The sequence below is a fragment of the Pieris rapae genome, chromosome 11 (assembly GCF_905147795.1).
Source record: "Pieris rapae chromosome 11, ilPieRapa1.1, whole genome shotgun sequence".
Taxonomy (NCBI): domain Eukaryota; kingdom Metazoa; phylum Arthropoda; class Insecta; order Lepidoptera; family Pieridae; genus Pieris; species Pieris rapae.
In genome coordinates this window covers 4,574,979-4,600,823 of record NC_059519.1, presented here as the reverse complement: position 1 = coordinate 4,600,823, position 25,845 = coordinate 4,574,979, and the positions used below count along the sequence as shown (strand labels likewise).

The 25,845-nt window shown below is 33.3% G+C and overlaps 1 protein-coding gene across 4 annotated transcripts in view; it reads left to right on the top strand.

Moving 5' to 3' along the window:
* Positions 1-11,084, top strand: part of LOC110998713 (5-hydroxytryptamine receptor 1) — a 72,751-nt gene extending 61,667 nt beyond the window's left edge. For all 4 annotated transcript variants that reach the window (XM_022267467.2, XM_022267466.2, XM_045629983.1 and 1 more), the window contains 2 exons: positions 6,182-7,544; positions 8,415-11,084. In XM_022267467.2, coding sequence (XP_022123159.1) covers positions 6,588-7,544; positions 8,415-9,137 — 1,680 coding nt within the window. In that variant the 5' untranslated portion in view covers positions 6,182-6,587 and the 3' untranslated portion in view covers positions 9,138-11,084. The remainder of the gene's footprint in view (positions 1-6,181; positions 7,545-8,414) is intronic.
* The last annotated feature ends 14,761 nt before the right edge of the window (positions 11,085-25,845 follow it).

Genomic DNA, 25,845 nt, shown 5'->3' with positions numbered 1-25,845 from the left:
CGTCAAAACAGCCCAAGCTGTCAAGGCCCTTTACAGAAAGATTCCATCAAAAAAAATCTATGAAACAAACGTAGAAATGTACCTGTACATATAGAAGTTGTAATCTAACAAATTACATAATACTATTTAAATTAAAAGTAACAAATTAATTGATCAGCGTCGTATGCATAAAGCATGTATAGAGTTCCGTAGCCAAACATGAGGATATATACCGGTTTTCCGCAATATTATCCATACGAGCTTATTTTCATACATATATAGTATTGTTTAAGTTAAAACTCGTTAAAGACCTCAGGATGAATCACAACCGTAACACTGTATATAAGGTATTTTATTAAACAATTCAATGTTTAATTCATTATAAAGGCCATATTTTACCAATAACAGTTCAACTTGTGTTTGAAACTAAGATAACTTGGCTCTTGAAGGAAGTATCAAGAGAAAACTTCAGCATCGACGTAGTTGGATTTCAAAACAAAAGTGTTTTGCTCGACAAATAGCAGGTGTGAACAGCATACAATTTATTATAAGATTTTGTTACGAACATAAACACACAGAAAGAGAGGTTTTTAGGGCTAGGATATTTTAGTATTAAAGTACCTTTTATCTACTTTTAAAGTTTATGCAATATGTATAAGTATGTTTATACATGGGAATCGTAAACACTAAGATAAATATAATGATTCGATCTAACAGTGTTTGACTAATTATGAAGTACTAATAGAAAATATAACAACTGCGTCTAATATTTGTAAGAATGTTTACAAGTATTTGACTCAAAGGAATAAGCACAGTTAATAAGTGCGTGCATAATATCTGTAAATGAGTCTCAAAATAGTACCCCTCAAATGATTCTGTAACAAAAAAATGTTATTACAGAAAATTGAAAATAACTACCTCGGTCATTTTACGATTATTACGAGCAATTTTCCTGTTGTTCACAGAAAAATACAAGACGGTTTTGGGAAAACTGAACAAAAAGGGCTTCGGAGTATTTTGAATGGATCTATTATTATAGATTAGGTATGATGGTACAGGACTTATTATAAGGATGCCTATATATTTAATACTTTAGGGCTATTAACATAATTTTCATGTTTTATCTGAAATACGCATTGTGTATTTTGTAATACAATAATTGGAGAGCGTACATACTATGTATTACTTATACATAATACATGTATGAAGTTCCGTAGCCAATGAGGAGGCAAATGCGATTCTTAATGTTTAATTACTATCGAAACACACACACAGAAACTCAGAAATAATAATAATAAAAAAATAAAAGGAACAATATTTTTTTTCAAAGAAGTAAGGAACATTTTAAATATGTAATGTAGAGTCTATACCTTTAGTTTGCGCAAAAGACGCAAAAAAAGAAAAATAAGTAAAAGTCTTAGAAGATTAGTGTGTATAAAAGTATATAGTAAATAAAAAAAGAATTTAAATAAAATAAATAAATCAGTGACGCTACAACCTCTTCTAGGTCTTGGCCTCAGATTTCTGAATCTGTTTCATGATCATTTATAAATCTAATTAGGCAAGTAGGTGATCAGCCTCCAGTGCAGACACACGTCGTCGACTTTCTGGGTCTAAGACATGTCGGTTTCCTCACGATGTTTTCCTTCACCGTTCGAGCAAATGTTAAATGCACACATAGAAAGAAAGTCCATTGGTGCACAGCCGGGGTTCGAACCTACGACCTCAGGTATGAGAGTCGCACGCTGAAGCCACTAGACGAACAATGCTAAAAAATATTTATACTATTTCTTATAGTACTTTTAGTAAAAAAAAGAGTTATTGTTACTAAAAGTACTATATGAAATAGATAAATCAATATTATTGGGTGGATTAAATTTTTTTTAGAAATTCTTGTATGTAGCACTCGCGAGTGCTTTATTGTATACTATATTTAATTACCTTGCCATCATTGTATTGTCGTTGAATAAACATGTCAAAACCTTAAAACTAAAGTTATGCTAAAAACTCAGTTTTGTATCGCGCTGCCCGGACATACAATGACCACTGTTTGGGCCTTGACTTGTTTAGGTTATCGCGGAATGTGGTTAAAAAATGTATTAAGAATATCCATAGTGCAAAATCACACACATCATGAGCACACCCCACATACACACCATCACGTACATACCCACACTTTTACATCATCACACAACACAACTAATTTAGGCTTAGTTAAATAAATTAAATCACAATTAGTCAAATGTATTAAATAATTTTTGTTGGTTTGTTCTCTTTTATAAATCTTTTTGTTGTTAAATGTATCATGTATTCCATCTTTGGCTATATTCTCAGTGTATTTGTTTGTAATTATATATAATTTATGTTAGCTGTAGGAGTACTAAATAAATAAATAAAACCATGATCATCATGTAAGTACTTAAGTGGAGTGCCAAAGCTTCATTTATTATTTATATCTAAATATTGTGGGTTACGTCTTAGTTGGATTTCAACTTGTAATCCCTTCATTTAGAGCGGTCCCTAGGGTTACTCTAATCTAGGATTTTGCATTATTCATATATGATACAAAGTTTGACGCAATGGTTCTAGATTCATAAATTGGCCGATATCGTGTCAACTTCAGTTTTATATAGGCGATCCACTAAAGACGTATAGTATATTATATTACTTTGTTTTTAAACGTTAAAAAAATATAAATATATACCCTGGCATTACAGGGTACATTTTATGTAAACAGAATGTGTTTTGCTGTTTTGTACAATTGTCTTTTGCTATCTAACTAATACTAAGAGTTCTAGAAACTATATATTTTAATATGTACAATAGGGAGACAATTATCGCTATATATATATAAAATTCTCTTGACACAACGTTAGTTAGGGGTGTCCAGCCCAATAATTATTATTTTATTTTTTAGATCAATTTTTTTGTTTTTCTTTATATAATACAAAAATATATACCCTAAATTTTCACCCCACTATGATCAACCCCTATTTCTATTTGTTAGTTACGACATGAATTCTGAGGTTATATAGAAAAAAATGCAGTAAACAACCTAAAAGTTTTTATTCGGAAAACCGAACGGTCTCTGAAAAATTAAAGTAAGGAGAAACGAAGTTCGCGAGGACAGCAAGTATTTATATAATAAACCAATTCTCAACCTTATGAATGTCTTATGTCTTATTTATTTATTTATTGTATACATAATCTTAAATAGAAGAAGTTGGTGTGGTGGAAACACAAACTGGATACAGTTTTTCTGTCCACCAGGACGTCGAAAATATTTAGATAATTAACTTATATACATACTAAGACCAGTGACATAATATACAATGAAACATTTTTACCATCAAACCATCAAAAATTGCACAAACAATGTAATTACCAATTGAAACATTGTCGCTTCATAGATAGCAGGTGCAAGAAACCTGTTCTTGACGTGAATTCTCAATCGGCTACAGCATGTGTTCTAATATTCAAATATGAATTAAATGACAATGTCTGATTTTTGTTATGCGTAATTTATAATTGTTTGCTTTATGTAATAATTTTTTAACTTAAATTTAATATTGTTTCTAGTTAAATTACTAAATAGTGTAGCTGGTAGCGAGTTTATTAATTATGTCTTTAAGTATTACGACACCATTAATAACTCTTTTATATGGCCAAATATTTAACGAATTCAAAAATCTATCTGAAATCACGAAGTCATAAGTTCGTTATATCGGTGCTAAAATCCTTATGTTTGGATAAACGGATCTGCGAGTGAAATTCAATTTTGTACGTAGTTTTGCCAGTTTTTTACGGTCAGTTACTCATCGGAATGCAATATTGCTGGTAGCTATTGCCATAATTCGTGTTGGAACAACATTTTTTAAGCTCGCAGACGTGAAAATGTTTATTTTCTATACGTTCATAGCGTATACGAACCGTACGGACAACCCAAAGCGATATGAGAGTAGTAAGCACAGGTAAAAAAGTTATTTTCCTAGTATCACCTACTTTTTTTTGATAAGGTCGTTGAAATTTTTGTCCAATGACCATTCAATGAAGTTACTGAGATTTTATGAGTACCAGAATAAATTTTAATTCTAATAATAAAATTTTGGTAATGTAGAATTTATTTTATAAATTCTATTACGTGTTAATTATTTAAAATTAATTATAAAAATAAAATAAATCAGTGGCGCTACAACCTCTTTTACGTCTTGGCCTCAGATTTTTAAATCTGATGGGTAAGTGGGTGATCAGCCTCCAGTGCCTGACACACGTCGTCGACTTTTTGGGTCTAAGACATGTCGGTTTCCTCACGATGTTTACCTTCACCGTTCGAGCAAATCTTATATACGCACATAGAAAGAAATTCCATTGGTGCACAGCCAGGGATCGAACCTACGACCTCAGGTATGAGAGTCGCACGCTGAAGCCACTAGGCCAACACTGCTCTTAAAATTAATTATACTTTAAAGTAAACGAACATTAAAATGTAATCAACTTAATCAAGAATAACAATTTAACTAAAGGATAATTTAACAAAATAGGTCTCATTACAGTTTCACGTTTTAGCCGTGATATCTGATACGTTTTATCTCCTACTTAGTCACGTAACCCAGCTATTAACCAAAATAAGGTTTTTAAACTGTCACTCGTGAGATTAGATTAATATTTTAGTAGCTCGTTACAACGTTTACTTTCAGGAAATTATTACGGGCAGGAAATTAGAAAATTTACCGCACTGCAAGGCGTTATTTGGCTTATGCAAATGTGCTACTATAGAGGCCTATTCTGTGACCCGTTATGTTATTACAGTATGCTAATACTGTACATATTTTGAAATAAGTATACAGTCACTCTGGGGACACCCTGAAAGTGCCTCATGCACATTACGCGGCCTAGTGATAATTTGGTAACATATAAAATAACCTTTGTATGCTAATGTTTATATATTTTACTTATATACCATAGCAATTCAATTAAAAATTCTACTGTCTGTTTTTAAGACTTTGATCTTTTATCTGATCGAAAATGCCAAAGACGAATGGTTAAACTCTTTTTGATGTTATATCCTTTATCTATATTAAAATTATAAAGCGGAACGTTTTTTTATGTTAGTATCTTTGTAACGAATTTCCTCAAAAATTACTGGACCGATTCTAATTATTATTTCACTATTTAAAACCTGATCACTGATTAATATAGGCCAGAAAATGTTGAGTGGTGGGCTGGAAAAAATCAATTTTTATATTGTAATGTAACGAAATGTTAATATATAAATAAATTAATAAAATGTCTATTAAAATATCTTTCATGGCATGCGCTGCAAACTATTGATGATAGAACAAAAAAATGTTTTACAATATTAAATAACATAATAATATCTACAAAAAATGTTTAAAAAATAAATGTCTATCCCTAAGAAGCCAGGACGGACCGGAGGTGTTCAAATTTGTTCACTCCGATTCTTCCGTTCTATTCTGTTATTTATAACAACAGTCTAGTCTAGAAAAATTAAAAAAAAGCAATTCTACTAAGTAAGATTTTCGTTCAAATGTTATTTATATAAGTAAGGGAAAACGAATAAATTTTCATTAAATTTATTAAAAGTCAATAGGCTGTAACAAATTAGACAAGCGCAAAAATAAAAGGATATGGCATTATTATTCAACTCATGCGCAGACACACTGTTGTAGATAGTTATCATTCAGGTTAATATGACTTTCCATATACGTAATGTAATGGGTAGTTAGTATTTTAAGACAGCATTACAGCGTGGAAATGGTTGTACCTAGGCATATGATCACATAAAATTTTATTATCCGTTAATGCGTCATGACTCCTTGTTGCTAATCATTATTTTTATCTCTTACGTGGTGCCAGGGATAATTAATAACATGTGAGGTCCACGTTAAATAAAATATAAATCACTCGCGTTATAGTATTCCTAGCTTATGATTCTATAATTTAATTTCATTAAATTAATTAGTTAGACCATTGACTTTCAATCCAATTCGACTCGATATTTTTTAAGTGTACTTATCGTTACGGTCAAAATTATGAAAACTTAATTTAAACTTAAGTATTTCTTTTAATAAACATTGTCTCGAGTTATTCATTAAATTCAAATAAATTCCAATGAAATATCGGTTTGAAATTCTTACTTTTGTTAAATACATTTCTTAACCACAGTTTCCTTTCTTTTCAGGTCGGAAATTTTCTTCCCGATCACCGGCGCTAATGAAGCAATCTGCAAGCGGAATATTGAACTAGCAGCCACTCGAACCGACGTTTAAGTGCAATAAAATAACACTCCCAAGCGACAAATCCAAACAAAACTAACCTCTATAATCGAAAGCAAAAGGAACATAGTCCTCCTAAACGAATACACAATCCAATGGCTCTGTGCGGAATTGGAAAGACAATCCAAGCGATATGTCAATTAAAACACAATCGAGACTGTAATCAATTTCGTGAGCCCAAGACGCGACTCCTTCGCGAGGTTAAACATCAGACCTGATTTAATTATTTTGAAAGAATAGAGTTAGTCAAACGGAGAAACCTGATGTATGGTACCAAAAGAAAAAAAGTAATCGACCCAGTCAGGGACTCGTATGGCGTCTCAAAATAACTCGCACTATTCACGACCTAGCTTGGTTACTTTATCTTCGTATCTTCTCATATTCGTATCTTTAGTATTGCAAGCAGACTCGGCGTTCGCCTCATTCGATTTCAATTCAACTTTCTCAGGAGTCAATACTACCAATCCCAACTCGACGCTCAATTGGACTTTTTACGATAACAACGCGACGGTTGTGAAGCATCTCCATATAAAGCATTTGAAATATTCCACCCTCGTAACTGTGCTATTGGCAGCGATTTTTATGATAGTCATATTCGGTACAATAGTTGGAAATATTTTGGTTTGTGTCGCCGTTTGTTTAGTGAGAAAACTGAGACGACCCAGTAACTATTTAATCGTTTCGCTGGCAGTAAGCGATCTGTGTGTTGCGATTATGGTGATGCCAGTTGCAATGGTGTACGATCTAATGGGGTCATGGCCTTTTGGACCTGTCATATGTGATTTCTGGGTATCGAGTGACGTTTTATCGTGTGCGGCGAGCATATTGAACTTATGTATGATATCCGTGGATCGATATTATGCAATAACGAAGCCTTTAGAATATGGAGTTAAACGGACGCCGAGGAGAATGCTTTTCTGCGTTTTTATTGTATGGATGAGTGCTGCTTTTATTTCCCTCCCACCAGTATTAATATTAGGTAATGAGAAATCGGACACGTCATGCTCCGTATCACAGAATCAGGGTTATCAAATTTATGCAACCTTTGGTTCGTTTTATTTACCATTAACGGTTATGGTGGTGGTGTACTATAAGATTTTCAGTGCTGCGAGAAAAATTGTGAAAGATGAAAGAAGAGCACAATCGCACTTAGAATCGCACTGCTATTTAGAGATAAATGTTAAAAATGGAGGGGCAGCCGAAGCTAAGCTTTTGGGAAATCAGCCCCAGAACCCTACAAGAGGTTCCACAGCGAGTACGAATACTACTGTAAGTAACTAACTTCAAATCCTATAATAATCCTTTAAAAGTTCATGTATACCTAATGCTATTGGTGCGATATCTGAGTTCGTTACCCTAAAGAAATAAAATTCTAAAAATGATCAATGATGAATATTGAAATTTACGTTTAATGCGAAAATTCAATTAAAACAGTAATACTATAAATAACCTTATAGAAAACAAAACCTCCAAAACCAAACCTCCGAACGAAATATTTCGTTATTTATAATACATTTTGGGGTCTCTTGTTCTGTACGAAAAAATAATCATTGTCCCTAACCTGTAGTGTCCTAAGTGTGTTGCGGTAAACTAAGAACATAAACATGAATACACATTGTTATGTACATTTTTTAAGCAAACGTACTATACTTAGGCCTACTATATAAAGGCATTAGTAAAATTCTCTGAATACTTATATTATAACTGAATACTTTCTTCTTGAATAAATGGGTTGTGCTGTAATTTTAGTAACATATTCTGATTTATATAATTTTCTCATTAGTAAATCTTTTTGAGTCCGTAGAATTTATATATAAGCCCTCTCAAATAATAATTACATTATTTAACATCAGAGAGATACCTTTGCATTATCAAATATTCTCGTTAAGTAGGGTTATTAAATATCCTTTATGAGGCCGTAAAGTTGAACCATTAAAGTCGCTTACATCGGGTTCAAAAAGTTCTGTGTAATTTTCAAATTATACGGCTTTTCTTCGTAGCCTGAATAGAGGAGTTAATTTTATAACCTCGTATTCCTAACTTCTATAAAAAATTATGTATATTATAATGTATATAATAACGATATTTACGTACTAGTATATACTTTATTAGTTAATTAAAAATTAATTTTATTTTCAGTGCAGCGTCGATAAAGCAGAAAACTCAATAGGAAGATGCTTTTCCGGACGGAAATCAAACGAATCACAATGCCCTATGTTACAACCACCAAAGACTCCAACCAAACCGATACACACGATCAATCGCGCAGCCTCCCAAAATTTAAATCCAGATAGTAATCTAAAAGAAAGGCGAAGACCATCTTCAGATAATCAAAAACAAACTAGTAGAATTCGCTCATCATTATCTACTTTCGCACATAAAAGTCACATTGCCAAGGACTTACTGCATCCAGTCAACTCTCCACATCAGAAAAAACTCAGATTTCATCTAGCTAAGGAGCGGAAAGCATCAACTACTCTCGGAATAATAATGTCAGCGTTCATTGTATGTTGGCTGCCTTTCTTTGTGCTGGCCTTAATTAGGCCGTTTGTTAACGAAGATACAATTCCTGATGCCGTCAGCGCTCTCTTTCTATGGCTCGGGTACTTAAATAGCCTTCTCAACCCAATAATTTACGCCACTCTGAACAGGGATTTTAGGAAGCCATTCCAAGAAATTCTCTTCTTCCGATGCTCAAATTTAAATCATATGATGCGTGAGGAATTCTACCACAGCCAATATGGGGGGCCAGAACCGCATTATTGTGTGAATAACTCGAAAAACCAGAACTATGATGAGGGTGTGGAGATTGTATCTGCCGTGGACCGAGAAGAGACGAGGGCAACTGAGAGCTTTCTATGATTGTCAATACCCCAGGTCGAGGACCTAGATTCTGTGATCTAATTAAGACTTTGCAAGGTGTCGTGCTGTTAGTATTAAACATGTACCAATCAAACTAGTCGTCATAGTCGGTTTAATATTTCTTTGTATTTTTTACTAAATGACTCAAACTTTAATTCCCTTATAATTGAAAAACTTTGAAAATATATTTCTAACGTTTTGTGGATTCTTTTTAACCTTGAACGCTTAGGAACAAACTCGGATTTGAATGTTGGCTATTCAGTAAAGGGGCCAAGGATGAGTTAAAATTTAGAAACTGTGAAAAGTGAGTCTTTGTTCTTTCAGAACAAAAATTAGGGTGAAGTGATTGATACCAAACGGCGCAATGTAAATATTTGAACTGACACCCGATTGTTTGACACACCCATATAGCCATACATATTCGCTGAGGGTAGTTGTAGTCACGCCGTTTTTCAGTTTACTTAACCCTACATCTTTCAACGTGCAAATATTTGACGTAACCAATATATTTATTGAGGTAACGAACTGTGAACAAATTCGACTTTAAAAGTCGAAAAAGATTTTAAATGTCACTAACGTATGCCATCTCCATTTCCATTAGTTGGTCCATAAAACATAAAGGCGATTTATCTGCTAGAAATATGATATAGACGTGTCTTCAAAGGAAATCTGCGAGCTATTAAGTCTACACGGCTGTGGGCTTTTTGAAACAAATACTGCATTGTGTTCAAAGCCTTTGAAATCTTACCTATTCCAGGTATACGCCAGCATCGTTTTAGCTCAAGATTTGTAGGCATTTTATCGTCGGACAAATATATCTTACTTTCTCTCTCTTTCATTCAGTGCTCTATAGTACTATGTAAAAAATGTTCCCCGACCACAAATAATAGAGCAGAGTTGGCCTAGTGGCAGCATGGGACTCTCCTCAAGGTTTTAGGTTCAATATCCGGCTGTGCACCAATGGAATGGTTTTGTGCGCATTTAACACTTGCTCGGACGGTAAAGGAATTCATCGTGAGGAAACATTGCATGCCTTAGTCACCAAATGTCTTTCAGGCACAAGGTTAATCCTAATTGCCTATTATAATATAGAAATGATCACGTAAGAGATACAAAAATCTGAAGCTTAGACCTAAAAAGATCATCACTGGAACCGCTAAAAACAAGTGACAAAAATAAACATAAAAGACAAAACGGCCTATTATTCAGATACTTCATATATATTGGTAACTTTTTATCTCATCCAAGATTCCTATATATATATCTTATACAGAAATATACACATTAATTCATGACAAAACATATAACAAAAACACTTTCAATGTGTTAAAAATGTATTGTAAAGGCAGTGTGAAGGAAAACAAGAGAAAACAAAAAACTGTTTTAGTTTTCCTCCTAAAATAACACTGAATTTTTACGAATACAGGCGTTTCTGCCTAAGAAGCTTAAAGCTAAGTAAAGGGCAGTGAAATTCATAAAGTAATTCCATTTAATTAACATTCATACCAATATTGTTTGGAATTCAAAAACAGTAGACCATAATAGACCATTTTGATACAATGTCTATAACCTATTTTATTATAAGTTTTTTAACCAAGGGATTAAGTAACCAGTAATTAAGTTACCAAAGAGTCCTAGCTATAAAAATGTAACTTGAATTTATTGTACCAAGCATGAGACTTTATCGCTATCGTATAGTTTACTATTGTAGCTGATTAAAGATGGAGAAAGATTATAATCTATGTATTTCACTATATTTACTACATTATACAATTAAATTAACATCTAATAAATTTAAAATCAAACAATCATGGCCACTTGTATGTATGTGCGGTGTATACCAACGCACTCTTGCATTTAATACATTTGTTTATGACGCACAGAATTTTGCATATTAATTTTTAATTAAAAGTGTTTTATTCGCGTATATGACGTAAAAAAACTTTTGAAGATTTGTTGATTCTATGTGTATGTATATAGCATCATTAAAGTTAAAAAGAAAGTAATTGCAAAATAAACAATATAAGAAAGAAATAACTGAAATCAATTATTATATATATATATATAAAAGAAATAATTTAAATCTGATACGGTAACGATACGACGTAATAATTCTCATGCTTCGAACATGTATGAATTAATCTAAGTGATGTGACTGTAACATAATGTTAGATACATGTGATAGTAGAAATAGTAGGTATTGTTTGTGGATAATTTTGTAAACTTAAATTTCATTATTAAAATTGATATCCATCCATTGTGTTTGTTCTTCTTGCCTATGTTTCTTCACGTAATTTACCTTATTAAAGTAGAAAAAACAGTGTACAAATTTTAATAAATACAATTGGTACTGCCATTTATATTATATACTTAACAGTTTTATATAATTTCTTGTATGAAAGTTTATTGTAGTTAAATTAACTAAATTGTACAGAAATATTTAATATCCTGCGTATTTGCATAGAAATATTTTTATTTTAATATCATTTTGTAACGATACATTTTTTCTCGTTGAATGTGTAAACCTTAAATATTTCATTTATAACAATTACATTGTATAAATTAAAATGTAAATAGTGTTACATTTAAGTAGATTAACTAGATTAAGTACATAATATATATTATTAATATACCAGAAACCGTGGGGAAACTACGCTTGAAAAGTTATTTGACAGTTCAATTTGATGTAATTATAATGAAAATATGTCTAAATTGGTGTGGTTTCTTTCCGTAGATACATATTATAAATATATATATAACTTTTTCAGTATTTCTGTAGTTTAGATGTGTAGATAGAAATCATCATATATAGATTCGAAAGCAACTATTGTATTATAATGCAACTTAGATTTTGACTCTATGGAAAATCCACACATTCAAAATATTTATCTTCACTTCTCAAAACATCTGTATAAATGATCAAAATGAAACATGAACTTGCTTAAGACTAATTTATTTATATAAAATTGTAGGTTTTCTATTTATAAGAACAGATAAATCCGTTAATCGGATTAACAAATATTTTGCACTTTAATTTATTTATGCATGTTACAATGAATTTTAAATAACTGTGATTCAGTATTAACTTTTAAGCAGTGACTTTATATATTTCGAAGACAAGTATAGAGATTTAAATGTAAAACCTTACGTACGACGCTCTTTAAACCTTAAATCTATCTCTAAACTCAATTTGCTGTGTTTGGCGGCAAAATTATTTATTTATTATTTTGTATGTGAAACGATTCTAAAGTGTTGTAAATAAAAATCTAGCCATCATTAGTGTTTTGTTTCTTTTTGTTCCCAATCCTAAACTTTGGTGATAGCACTCATTATACCTCCACAGCTCGTTATGTCTTCTCAATAAGATGAACTCTCATTAAGTAGATAAAACTCACTTACTATCAAAAAATATACCTATAGTGAAATGATTGAGGACAGGGTATATTTATATCTTGCGTATTAAAAAACTAATTATTATTATACATTTGGTACACAAACAGAAAATAGATTTATTAAATACATACAGTTTTTACACACTAAACAACATTTGAAAACCTGAGATCCAAATACATCTGTACACAGCATTTTAGTGGCATCTTCAGTGCTGGTTTACTAAATATTAACCATTTAAAGGAAAACACTTTTTTAACGGATTGAAGTTTAAAATTATGTTTAAATACAATAATAATACATAACTTCAATCCGTTAAAAAAGTGTTTTTCTTTAAATGTGTAAAAGTTATGTTAATAAAAGACAATACTATATTTACCATACCATTACATTATAAATTGTCTTGTTTATATATTTACAAGCATGGCATGTCATTGGGACTAGTGCGACGCCATCTTGTCTAGAGTAGTGGTGGTCATTTTGGCGGATTCAATTTTTTATAAAATGTAAGTTTTCAAAGTTAATACTTAAGAGAATTAAAAATAACGTTTACTAACCTAAAAAATAATTACTTAAATCTTGTCAAATAATAATGATGATAATAAAAAGAGAATGTACGAGCATTTGTTTAAAGATTAATTTAAATTGGTGTAAACAGTTTAGTATTATCTCCCTTTGGAAGATATCTAAAAGGATCTATAACAGAACTTTGAGACGTTAGTAAAACTGCAATTTTGTCTTGTATAAAACTAGGTCAGGGTAGTCAAAAGAATACTAAAGTAGTTGAACGAAAAAAGCTTCATTATCCTACCAAAGTTTTACAAAAAATCACAATGTTGGAAGATAACTAGAATTCTACGTCTGAAAGGTGTAAAAAATTTAATGTAACCCAGGCTATTCTTGTTAAAATGTCCAATAACTGATTCGGTGTCTTCTTACCTTTTTTTCGGTAGTAACCGAATGTCCATTTAATACATTACTTCAAGATACATATTGCACGGCATACAATTATAAAATTCAATAACAAATATAAGAATTACGTGAACTCAGAAAATATATTAAATGCGATTTTATGCGATGCGATAACAAAGATAAAAATGGCTCCTTAAACTTCCATAGCTGATTTTTATGTCCGAAGAGGCAGAGCATATAAGAAATGAAGTCATGTACTGATAAATTATTTGATCCAGTCCTACTCGTTTTAAATTTTCATATTAAAAACACACGTTGCATTACAAACCTTCGGCTTTTGAAGTCGATTAATTTTATAAAGCTTTGTTTGACTAACACTATTAACATTACCTCTGGGTGTTAAAAATCTCACCTCACAGTCACACTCAAGTGCTCTTAGTGTAAGAATGACATATCTAAAACCTTGTCCGGTGTACGCCTGAGATGAGTTCATTAGCAGCTCATGTGACAGCATCACAAAACACATTATCTCGTCCGACGTGATATGACGTGGATGGCGCGAAATGAATTATACCGTGGACCCTCGTTATATCATGACACTTAGAAAAATGAAACATGTCAAATGACAGCATATTATTTTATACATTTACTAGAAAATTCGTTGAACTTCATATATTTTTGTTATGACAAAAATTTAGAAACCATCCAAAAGAGATGGCTATGAAGATGCCCTCCTCAATTCTAAAGGCATCATCATAAACATGTAATAACAAAGTGACAATGTTTTTTTCTAAATAGACAAAAGATAGCTAATATTTTCTAGCTAGGAACAGTTTATAATAAAACATTCAATTGTCTTTTTTAGTATTATTTTTGCCTTATTATTTATAGGAAATATGTTTAACTGTTAAACCTTCCACAAATATTTCAAGATCATATAAGACAAATTAGTCCAGCTATTGCCAACTTTTAGCGAGACAATCGAGCAATTAATTTTTATATACACAAATAGATTTTAATCCAAATATGCCATAAAGTTTAAGCCTAATCAAAGTATCGAATTAAAATCTATTATAACTTAAAGAAATTAATAGAAATAAATTAACATGAAAAAGTAAAATACTATTTATATAGTTTGAAGTTTGCAATTGCAATAATTTTTTGTTCTATTGAGTTTTGTTGAACTTTAATATTTACATATGTGCCTAAGATATTAAGTATAGAAAATTGTATGTCACTAACTAAAACTACTATGACGCATACGGTAATAAATTCGTGGTAAATTCGTTAGAAGTTTTATTAACAGGTGTACTTGAGTAAACACATTATTTACAGTAGAAAACTTCAACACGCTCGCTTTCTTTCGTATAACTAACATTTCACTGTACGCGTATAATGGGGCTTATGAAATACGTCCAGCATATATCAAGCTGGTTTGATCGCTACAAAGAATCCGGTACTTCAATGAACCCTTTGAACCATTCCGGATAGCGTTTGAAACGCGAAACATTGTTACACATTAGTTATTTCCTTCATATTGCGTTATTTAGTGCCTTATTACACGCGATGTGTATTTGTTTTTTTCATGTAACACGATAGTCTAAATTATTTGACATTGTATTAGTGCGTAAATAACATAAAAGAGTGTTGATATAAATCCATATTAAAAGTTATAATTTTTTTTTTTTTGAATGGAATCTCGCTGTTGGCCTTAAGGGCCTTTACAGCTCAGCACGGGCTGTTTGGCGAGCTTAGCTCAGCCGGAAAGGGGGGGTTTCCCGCGACTCGCGCAAGGGCGTCTCCTGTGAGACTCGAACCTCGGCTTGGGCCGTCGCGGGGGGGTCAATCGCCTAAAGGGCAGGACGGAAGCTCACTGGAGTGAGTGAAGTGCGAAGTAAAGGTCCTCGCCTTCCCCGGTGAAGGCGGTTTTTTACCCTAATCTGTCTATTGCTACTGCTATTATTATTGGCCGCGCGGGCGGCTTTTAATTTATCGTTAGCTACTGTGATTGGATCATCCGGATCCGTTAGTACGTGTCGGGGCCTCCTACGAGCCTTTTTAGTCGGGAAGGGGTAGTAATTGATGCTTTTACGCACCAGTGGGTTGGGATGATGTTTAGCCTTGTCGAAGTGGCGTTTGGACGCCAACTTCATCCATTGGGCTATGGTAGGGAGCTCCAGTGGAGATCGACGTTTCTCACGTAGAAGGGTGCGCCGGTCGCGATTCTCATGAAACGCGACTGTAGCACCTGTAACCGGTGGATGTACGAGGGGGCACAGTGCGCGAAGACTACGCTAGCGTAAGTCATGCACGGTCGGACGCAGGCCTTGTACAAGGTTACCTTGTGTCTAAGGGACATGTGACTCCTTTTATTTAGGAGGTAATGGAGGCGAGAGAGGACAAAAGCGGCCTTCTTGCGAACGGCGGCTACATGCTTACGAAAATACATGCCGCTGTCGAGCGTGACTCCTAGATATTTGACGGACTTTTGCCATGGAATGGCTTGTCCGTAAAGGGTGACCTCTTTTTTGAGGAGAAATTTTTCCCGAGTATTAGCGTTAGCACCGGGGTTGCCCCTGGCAAAGAGAACTGCAACGCTTTTCTCGGGATTTAATTGGAAGCCCCATTTCCGGAACCATTCGCCTAGCGACGTGGTTGCGGTCTGGAGTCTATCCACGATGACACCTCTGTCTTTATGAGTGGTATAGAGAGCGGTGTCGTCGGCATAGAGGGCTAGCTCCACATTCGGAGCCCTAGGGATGTCGCCGGTATACAGCGTGAAGAGAAGGGGCGAAAGGACCGAGCCTTGCGGTACTCCGGCCCTGATTGGACGAGGAGACGATAACGTTCCTTCCACGCGATAGCGAATTGAACGGTCGGACAAGAAGTCGTGTACGATACGCACGAGTCTCAGTGGCACTTGAAGGTGGTAGAGCTTGTAAATCAAGCCGTTGTGCCACACCTTGTCGAACGCCTTCGCTATGTCGAAGAAGAGCGCACCCGTGGCTCTCGGTTTCAGTGAGCTGTTCATCCCTGAAAGGATGTGCTCCGTGATCCGATGGACTTGATGGACGCACGAGTGGGCCGGCCTAAAGCCAAACTGCTCATCGGGAATGAGCCCCTTCTCTAGGGCATAGTCTAGGAGGCGCTTTTTCACTACCTTCTCGTACAGCTTGCTCAGCGTGTTGAGAAGGCTGATAGGGCAGTAACTGGTGGGATTGTTACGAGGCTTGCCCGGCTTGTGAATACCTATGACAATGGCCTCTTTCCACTGCGCCGGGAAGGTGCAGTTTTCGAGTAGGCAATTGAATATGGCCACTAGCAAGCATATCAGATGGGGCGGGAGGCACCGGAGTAAAAGTTATAAATACAGGCTAGCAGTCTTATATAAATTATAAGATGCAGATACTGACATGAGGGTATCCCGGGATGGTATATCCGACATGTTGCTTGAGCACAGATTGCACCTGAAAAAATTATGAAAAATTTATGTTTGTAGGATGTAGGATTCCTACAAAAAAAAAGATGCAGATATTAATCTAGTTAGTTAACTTACTCTAAAACCGATATACGGCTATAAAATTACGAATATCCTAAGCGATATGTTTTTATACCAATTGGTACTAAAAATACGTTTATAATATTATTATTATAAATGCGGCGTTATCGCCGTTCCGTCACACAGAGACCATGATTAAATACAACAGTAATGAATCAATAGAACACCTCAACATTTCAATTTTAGTAATTCTAATGACTGGTTTATGAACATTTAGACTGTAAGTATACAAAAATGAGACAGTATAGATATCATAAAGTTTTTTTATTACCGCGTGATATTCCAATAACTTTTTAACAACTGTTACAGTATGCTTTAGAAAACTATTGAATATTTTGTTTATTTATTAAATATTCGAGAAATTTTTATGAATAACGTAAGTATCCGCGGTTTCAGTGAATACGCGGGATAATTAGTATTTTTCGAGATGGCTTTTGTGAGTTCGATGGTATTGTTGTTAGTATCGTTGGTTTGCCTGTTTAAGCCTTACCTAAATTGTTACTCTTATATTATTCTATTATGACTTCTATATTTAAAGACTACATTTTTAACGTCCTATAGTAAGAATATGTTTAGCTTTCGATTGAAATAGATTATTATATCTTTATAACCAAGTGCTGGTACTCTATTTAAGTTATAACTTACTAAATATGACGTGCGTAGAAGCAAATGATTGATTGCGTTTAATGGAGCCTAAATTTTAACATTAATCAATGTTTAATTCAACAAAGTGACGTTTGCTTAACTTCTAACGTTTGGTGTGAATATTATTACTACTGATTAAGCTTACGTAGAGCAGTTAGCAGTGTTGGCCTAGTGGCTTCAGCACTGCGACTCTCATACCTGATGTCGTAGGTTTGATCCCGGGCTGTGCACCAATGGACTTTCTTTCTATGTACGCATTTAATATTTGCTCGAACGAAAAAGGAAAACATCGTGAGGAAACCGACACGTCTTAGACCTAAAAAGTCGACGACGTGTGTCAGGCACTGTAGGCTGATCACCTACTTGCCTATTAGATTAAAAAATGACCATGAAACAGATTCAAAAATCTGAGGCCAAGACCTAATGAGATTGTAGCGCCACTGATTTATTTTTATTTAGCTTACGATAAAATATACAAGTACAAAATCACTCGAATGTTTTATTTCAATATGCGATAACAGTGCTAAGAATTTTAAAATAACTATCAATGTTTTTGTCCTTGAATAACGCTATTTTTATTTGTCTCTGAAGAATTATTTTATAAATAAAACAACAAATTATTGCTTTTCGTTTTACAAATGTATATTTTTTACAACAAATATACAATATCGCAGACATCTTTAGGATAACCTAACTGGAGAGTTTATTGCCAGTTCTTCACGTCCGTTTTACACCTATGATTTGAGAACTGGCAGGAAATGTAAAATAACAAGCATTTATCATTTAATATATATTTCATTGTTGACGTTCATTTAGGTAATTGTGTTACTTAAATAAATAAAAGATTTTTAATTTTAAAATAACGATACTTACCGAGTTTGATAGGAGCTATAAACATACTTACAAAGTAGACATACGGATAAAGATTTGTATATTTTTAAAGTTTCTTAGTGAATCACCCGAATACGTAAGCAAATTAATCTTAGTATGTACAACATAAATATTGATCCATCAATAGATGTAGTGTGTTTCGTTTTCACCACACCATTTGTCAACGACACGATCTGTCTTCAATGGACAGGGTTCAAGGCTAACCTATTAATATGGATCTAAAGTTGGGATGAATTATTCAGAGGATATACTTTTATATCTACGTTATAGCCATCCAAATCAGCATAAATATAGCTGACGTAGACCAATAAATAATTTGGGTTCAATTCCAAAATAGTGTATAGAAAAGCTAAATTACCATGTTTCATTCAATCGTCGAATTTATTTCGAGCCTATTAAGTGGATGTTTTTTTACGCTTTCTTATCTATTGAGAAAGACAATTCTGCAAAGGTTCGGAAAAATTTTCAGAGCGCCTAATAATAACATATACATATAAACAACTAGTTATTTTCTATTCTATTCTAGTTATTTTCCGCAGCCTGTTTGCGTTTAAAACAAAAGTGAGTTATGACATAAATTATCATTATTTATGACGTTAAAATAGTGAATTCAAAGCGGAACAGGAAGCACACTCCTAAAAGGAGGAAGCCTTGACCGGGCGGATCAAAAGGCGGGCGTGAAAGCTCTTTGTAGGAATTCACGGAATGACAGTCATGATATAGGGCGGGTGGTAGAGCGGGTATATCGCATAAAAAGTACTTAGAAAACTTTTGAAGCAACAAAATATAATTTATTATTAAATAAATTGATTTGGTTTTGTTTTTTACTAAATATCGAATATAATGCTTAATTAACTTCCATATGTCTCATTTGTATGTGAGAATCTTGATTTTTTTGATATTTGTCTTAATGACTGAAGCTAGTTTATTTATTTTATCATAAAAGAGATAAAAACACAGTTCTAAGGCAGCGAAAATTATATAACAATTTCTGCTCATTCAGGTTTCCTTACATTAAAAATCGCAGCTGCTAAAATTACGAAGTCGGAAAAGGATAGAGTAGCCATACACAGGCACTCTTATCAGAATTTAATTGCTATAGCCTAGCTTAGCTTATTAAAGCATTGTATGTACCACGTACATACCACGAATCTGTTGTACGCGAGTGAAATTGCCCATCCGCTCATAAACGAGAGTACCAACTCTTAAAAAGCCAGCAACGCCCTCGCGAGCCCTCTGGCATTAACAGTGTCCATGGGCGGCGGTATCACTTAACATCAGGTGAAGGCTCACCTGCCCGTTTGCCCCCTGTTCTATAAAAATAAAAAGAATAAACTAATAAGTTGAAGAATCCCGTTGACCCAGAAATCGTACAATGTGATTATAATACCCTTTATTGATAAAATGTTACTTGAAAATATAGATTTTATATCTCCGTACTTACGATTCAATCTGAATTATTAAGACAACATTAAAAGCCGAAGACATATAAGGTATATTGTACCCATTCGTTCTCATGTCCCTGGAGATAGCTTTTTAATGGGATAATGGAAATGTTGAAAGGGGCACGTTTAAAGGATTAACCGAATTCTCGAAATTCCATTTTTGTAAGTTTCTCAAGACCTTTCAGACCTTTTGAATGTACCTTTGAAGTTATATTTTTGTTTTGTTTATATCGGTGGACGACTTATTATACGATATTACGACAATAGACGATAAAAATTGCGCAATTATTATTTGTTTGTTATTTTGTTGTGAAAATTGTACTCTATAAAATCCATTTTTTAGTATATTTCCATTTAAGAACAGATCAATGTTTAGTATTAGTATTTATATGAAATAACAAAGGTTATACAATATTATACAATGTAAATGATATTCTCCATGACTCAAACACATTTCTGCGTCTATTTAATTAGTAATTTTACTTTAAATGTAGTGTGTGTTGTAGGTGAACTTTTAGTGTCGGACATAATATGTCTTCGATTATTGGTTCTAAGATATCTGTTTTCTCGAAATATTTACAGAAAACTTAGAAACAGGCAAATCTCAGAAGAGGATCAAGTATGTACATAATGCAGTCATTTTATCTTCTATTATCTCTTGAATGGACCCACCTATTTCATGTTCAGTGTTTGTTGCTGTCACCACCAGTCCCCGACACTATTATTCTAAGTTCAATTAAATTGGGTCATTTGAATTTGATACGACGTGGTTTGACACAAGAATTCTTTCATTTAGATTTAACTGAAAGGAAAATCATTGAAATATCAAAGGACAAAGTCAGTTTAATGATGCAAAAGTTTTTTTTACTTATAGGCGTTCTTACACCTTCCTTTAATCCGTAGGTAAAATATAATTTATTAAATTTGAAGTTCTTATTTTCTAGAGACAAATGAGATGATTGTTCGATAGATAGAAGTTCGTAATGATTTTTACTTGAATAAAAAATACCTCACTGAAATATAAAAACACTAGCCCAAGTATGACTCAGCTATGCTATTCAAATGCACTAACGATTCACTTGAAGCAATATTTAACTAAACCGCAGACATTTGCCATTTCCATAATGGATCCGTGACTCATCTAAATAACTTTCAAATAAAAACCTTTGGTCTCCCAAATATCTACTTCTGCCTTCAGCATACATTATCATATTTTCGAGGCTTTTCAGATGTAAATTGAATAAAAATGGTAAATTTGTTATTAAAATATTCGCGAATTTATTTAGTGGTATTGGTTACTTTTTACGCGCCTACACAAAAAATATTTCGGAATATTTTACCTAAAACAATAAATTTAAAATACAGTTTTTGGATAAAAACATGATTCATTTTTTTTACAGTTTTTCAATTACTTATTTTAAAATAACAGTTTCGACAAGGCACGTAAGGAAAAAGTTCCTTGATATTATAGAGTTTTAATAATCCAATTCGTTAAAATTATTTTTTTATTCATATTTGACACACAAGAACTTAAGAAACAATTGTTTAGCTAATTACGTGCAGCATTCACAAGTGTCCTATATCGACTTATTTATGTACAAATAAGTTTGAGACGTCCACGTATAGAAAAATAAAATAGATATTCCTTTGCCATACAATTCTTTATGTAAAAATTAAAAAAATAACATAATAACAAGTGAAGCTTCTCTAATTTCTCTTTATAGACAAGTATAAATGTTTTTCAGAGCCTGATCGCGACTTGGGTCCAGATCACTTTCCTCCCGAGCCACGATTGTGTATCATTTTCTACCCATTTATATGCGTTTTTAACGCTTATATACAGAAAAATCCATGGATGCCTCCTGGCAAAAAGTCACATGATTTAACCATTGTGTGTTAAAGGTTCATGTTCAACTGCAATAATTCGCAACATAACTCATATTTCCCATAAGACCAGTAACGCACTCGCGATTATTCTGTATCCATATATCACTTAATTAGTGATCCATTCCATTTGCCACCTGCCACCAAAAATTATAGAGGTATAAAATACAATTCTTATTTTTCGACCTGAAATAAATGCAAGCCAATTTAATGACGCATACTCATCAAACAGACCACATGATGTTGCAATTGGGTTGGATAAATTGGGTAGAAAATCTGTGGAGCGTTCCATGTAAGGTAAACTGTTTATGTTTGTGCCGACTACGATAGGCTGCTTACATACCACCATAAAACTAAGCTAAGCATAATTTACGTCGTACTTGAAGCCCGTGCGAGATGTCATTCAACTTCCACGTTTCAGATTCATGTGGTCAAAAGTCAAAAAATATTTATTCATATAGGTAACATAATGTACACTTATGAACGTCAAAAAAAGCACATTGTTAACAAATAAAAATCGTAAGGTAACCTCACTCACGGATTCTAAATAACATATAGCTTTTATTTTGAATATTTGTACGTGGGTAACACTGAAAATTAAAACTGGCTAGTTACAAGCATTTCTAATGAAAACTTTTTTGAATTTCAATTTTAGAACTCTTGGTAAACTAATGTAGTATATGTCATTCGTTTGTCATTTGTTTTTGTGAATTGGCGGCAATTCTAAAATTCAAAAGTCAAATATCATTTATTCACTTATGAACGTCAAAAAAGAAAATGTAAAAAAAAAAAAGAAATTTACTGCCAGTTCTCAAATCAAGGGTGAAGAACGAAAGAGAAGAACGGGCAATTCAGGTTTGTAAGGAGCTGCAACCATTACAAAAGTTTCACATAACATCTTAAGTAATAAATAATAATGATACAAATTTAAAACAAAGATTTGTCTCAGCTTGTCAATGATCCTCTATCAGCAGGATGCATGGTGAAATAGGAGCACACACTTACATTCTCGTGGGAACAACACGTATATACATAGTCGAAATGACTAACAGCACCGAATACACGAATTTAAGTACGACCAGTCACCACAAATAGCACCCGTTCAGGAGTATGACGCAGTGCCAGTAATCGGCCCCCTGTCCATTATTTAGAAAGAGAAACAACCGGACGCATGGACGCCGCCACAAGCTTATCTAAGCTAGATTTGACGATGGATTCGAATATTTTAGGTCAAAGCGAAGGAACTTCATGTTCCGTGACCGCCATACATACGGGCCAAGTTGTGCGAACTATGGCAATGCGGGAAGTTATGTCCTCTTCGCCACCTCAAGTTTCACCAACGACGAAAGCTAGTATTAGACAGTAATTCATTAGGACAAATTCCAATTAAAATCATTATTTACATGTTGAAGTCGAAACCGACTGACAATATTATTACATTTGTTAAAAAATATATAAAAAATATGTCTGAACGCTACGCTCCTTCCTATCTTGGGCGCAAAAACTACAAGAGTTTAAAATGTATTCAGTATTTCAAAACTGTAATGAATTCATTTATATCTGTTGAATCAGCTTAAACACAAAGTTAACAATAATCCATAATAAGAAATTAGTTTTGAATCCGTATGTGGCAAGCCTTAAGGATTTTATGCAGTGAATTTTCTACGGAAAGCAATTTTCCTTCTCGTGTTTAGGAATGCATAGCAATGTGTATTTTCGATCGTTGAACATGAAACAACTAGTATGATATTTCTTTAGAGGTTTGAAGTGTAAAAATATTTAACATCTCCTTGAAAGGAGATCTTAAGCGTTAATTTCAGCCCCTCCAACACGCGCTGCATTCAACGTCTTCCTCCACCATCACCGGTCATCTGTTCACCTAGTGAGAGGCCGACTAACGCTTCGCCGACTGGTCCTCGGCCTTCATTCCAGGACTTTTTTGGATTGCCGACGAATAACTATAAAAGAGACATAAATATATGCCCATTTCGCATTAGGTTAAAAACATAATCATATTTTCTTAAGACGAGACACTACCAATATACATTTATGACTTTATAAATACCACATTAATATGGTTCTAAATTTACATTGACTACCATATCAAAGGTTGATAAAAATCAGTAAAATAATTTTGTCCTGTTTGACCACAAAGAATTTGGTGAATTCTTATTAAAATAGTAAATTCTGTATTTCTTTAAGACCTGGCCGTTATACCAGGACGTGACGCACAAAATATTTTAATTATACCCTTGCCCCAACCAACTAGAATTGTATATTCCTTTATTTGGCCAACCACGGAAATAATGCCGTTCGTGACTTGATTTTATATTTTTCGAAAGTGATTTCGGGCTCCTAAGGGTTCATAAAAATCTTTTTATTGTACTTAAAGGCGTTTCTTGTATTGATTTATTATAAGGTTTTAGTATGTGATTCTGTTCCAGACATGTTGATTTTTAGGTTATGCAGGATCCTCGTGATATTTTCCTTTACGCAAGCAAGTAATTGCAAACATTTAATGGCCTCGATTCAAACGGATTGAAATGTTATTGCTTAACAACTAGGACAGTACTGTTTTATTAGAAATAAATATATTTTAGTATTATAAATATGAAACATTTGCATTATTATAAATATGAAACGTTGCACATTGGTAAGGAATAAACTCAAAAACAATTCCGTTTATTATTAATTGAAATCAAATACAAACATTATCGCTAACAAAAAAAATATATCCAAGCTTGGGAAGTCGTGACAGACCGTTATTAATATATTTATATTAATATATAAATAAATACATAAAAGTTTTTCTTATTTTTGTGAATAGTTATAATAATAAAATAAAGAAGCTAATGCTATTTGAGTTCTCCTGATTTTAAGACTATTCATATATAACATGATTTCACTTGTATTCCTTTATTTATTATCAGTCCCTATACATCGTAGCACTAAACATACTTGACAGTTTTAACGAAGCCATGGGTATGACATCTATGAAAGGAAATAATTTCCCGTTACCGCTGTGTGGAAAATATAACAAAAGATTCTATAAGCCTCTTATTTAGATTGTAGACCACGACTTGCGATATAAATTTCTACATAGCTATTTAGCAAGTGTTTTTTTTGTACAGCTGTTTTGCAGAGACAAGTGACTCCACAGAACAAAATTATTTGTCACCATCTAAATGAAACTTTTATTTAAATATATTATTACGTTGTTTAGAATTCATTTGAACATTGGTCCACCGCTTAAAGGGCTGACGCTGTTATCGCTTATATCTGAAGGTGCATGATTCACCGATAGCTTTCAAGATCTCGTGTATGTGTGAATAAGTGTAAGGATGTTATTTACAACATCTGCAAACTCAGATTTGAATCAATATTCAAGCCGTGTTATTAATTTTTTACTTCCGCTCAAACTGGCGAAGACTGCTTGAAGCTCTTAATTATCGTGATGAGCTTACCGATTGCTTAAAGAAAATTCCACCACAGCCTCTGAACCTACCCGTAGGGCTCCGCTTGTTATCTATGGTCTCTTGGTGAAGATCCCACGCTTATTTATATCCAGCACTTATGTGTTAGAGTAAAACTGTAGGGCTTAGGGATTCGCAGAGTTGTAACGTTCTCAGTTCTCACCGATACATATATTTAGTTTTCTAGTGCAGCTTTCTAATACATACCACTATATATACGATACATACCCTCCTGACTATGATAAGATATACTATGTTATCTTTAATTATATTATTTATACATTTAAATACACATTACACTCTCCACTATCTGGCAACCGGTACACTTTTTTTTATAGAACAGGGGGCAAACGGGGAGGAGGCTCACCTGATGTTAAGTGATACACGTGATAATAAACTTTAAATCTGAAGAACTTGCGTAAATCTAGACAATATTAGCAACCATGCTTGTGTTTATACCTAGCATTATCTAGGCTTAACATTCCCTTCAGAGCCTTATTAAATGTCAC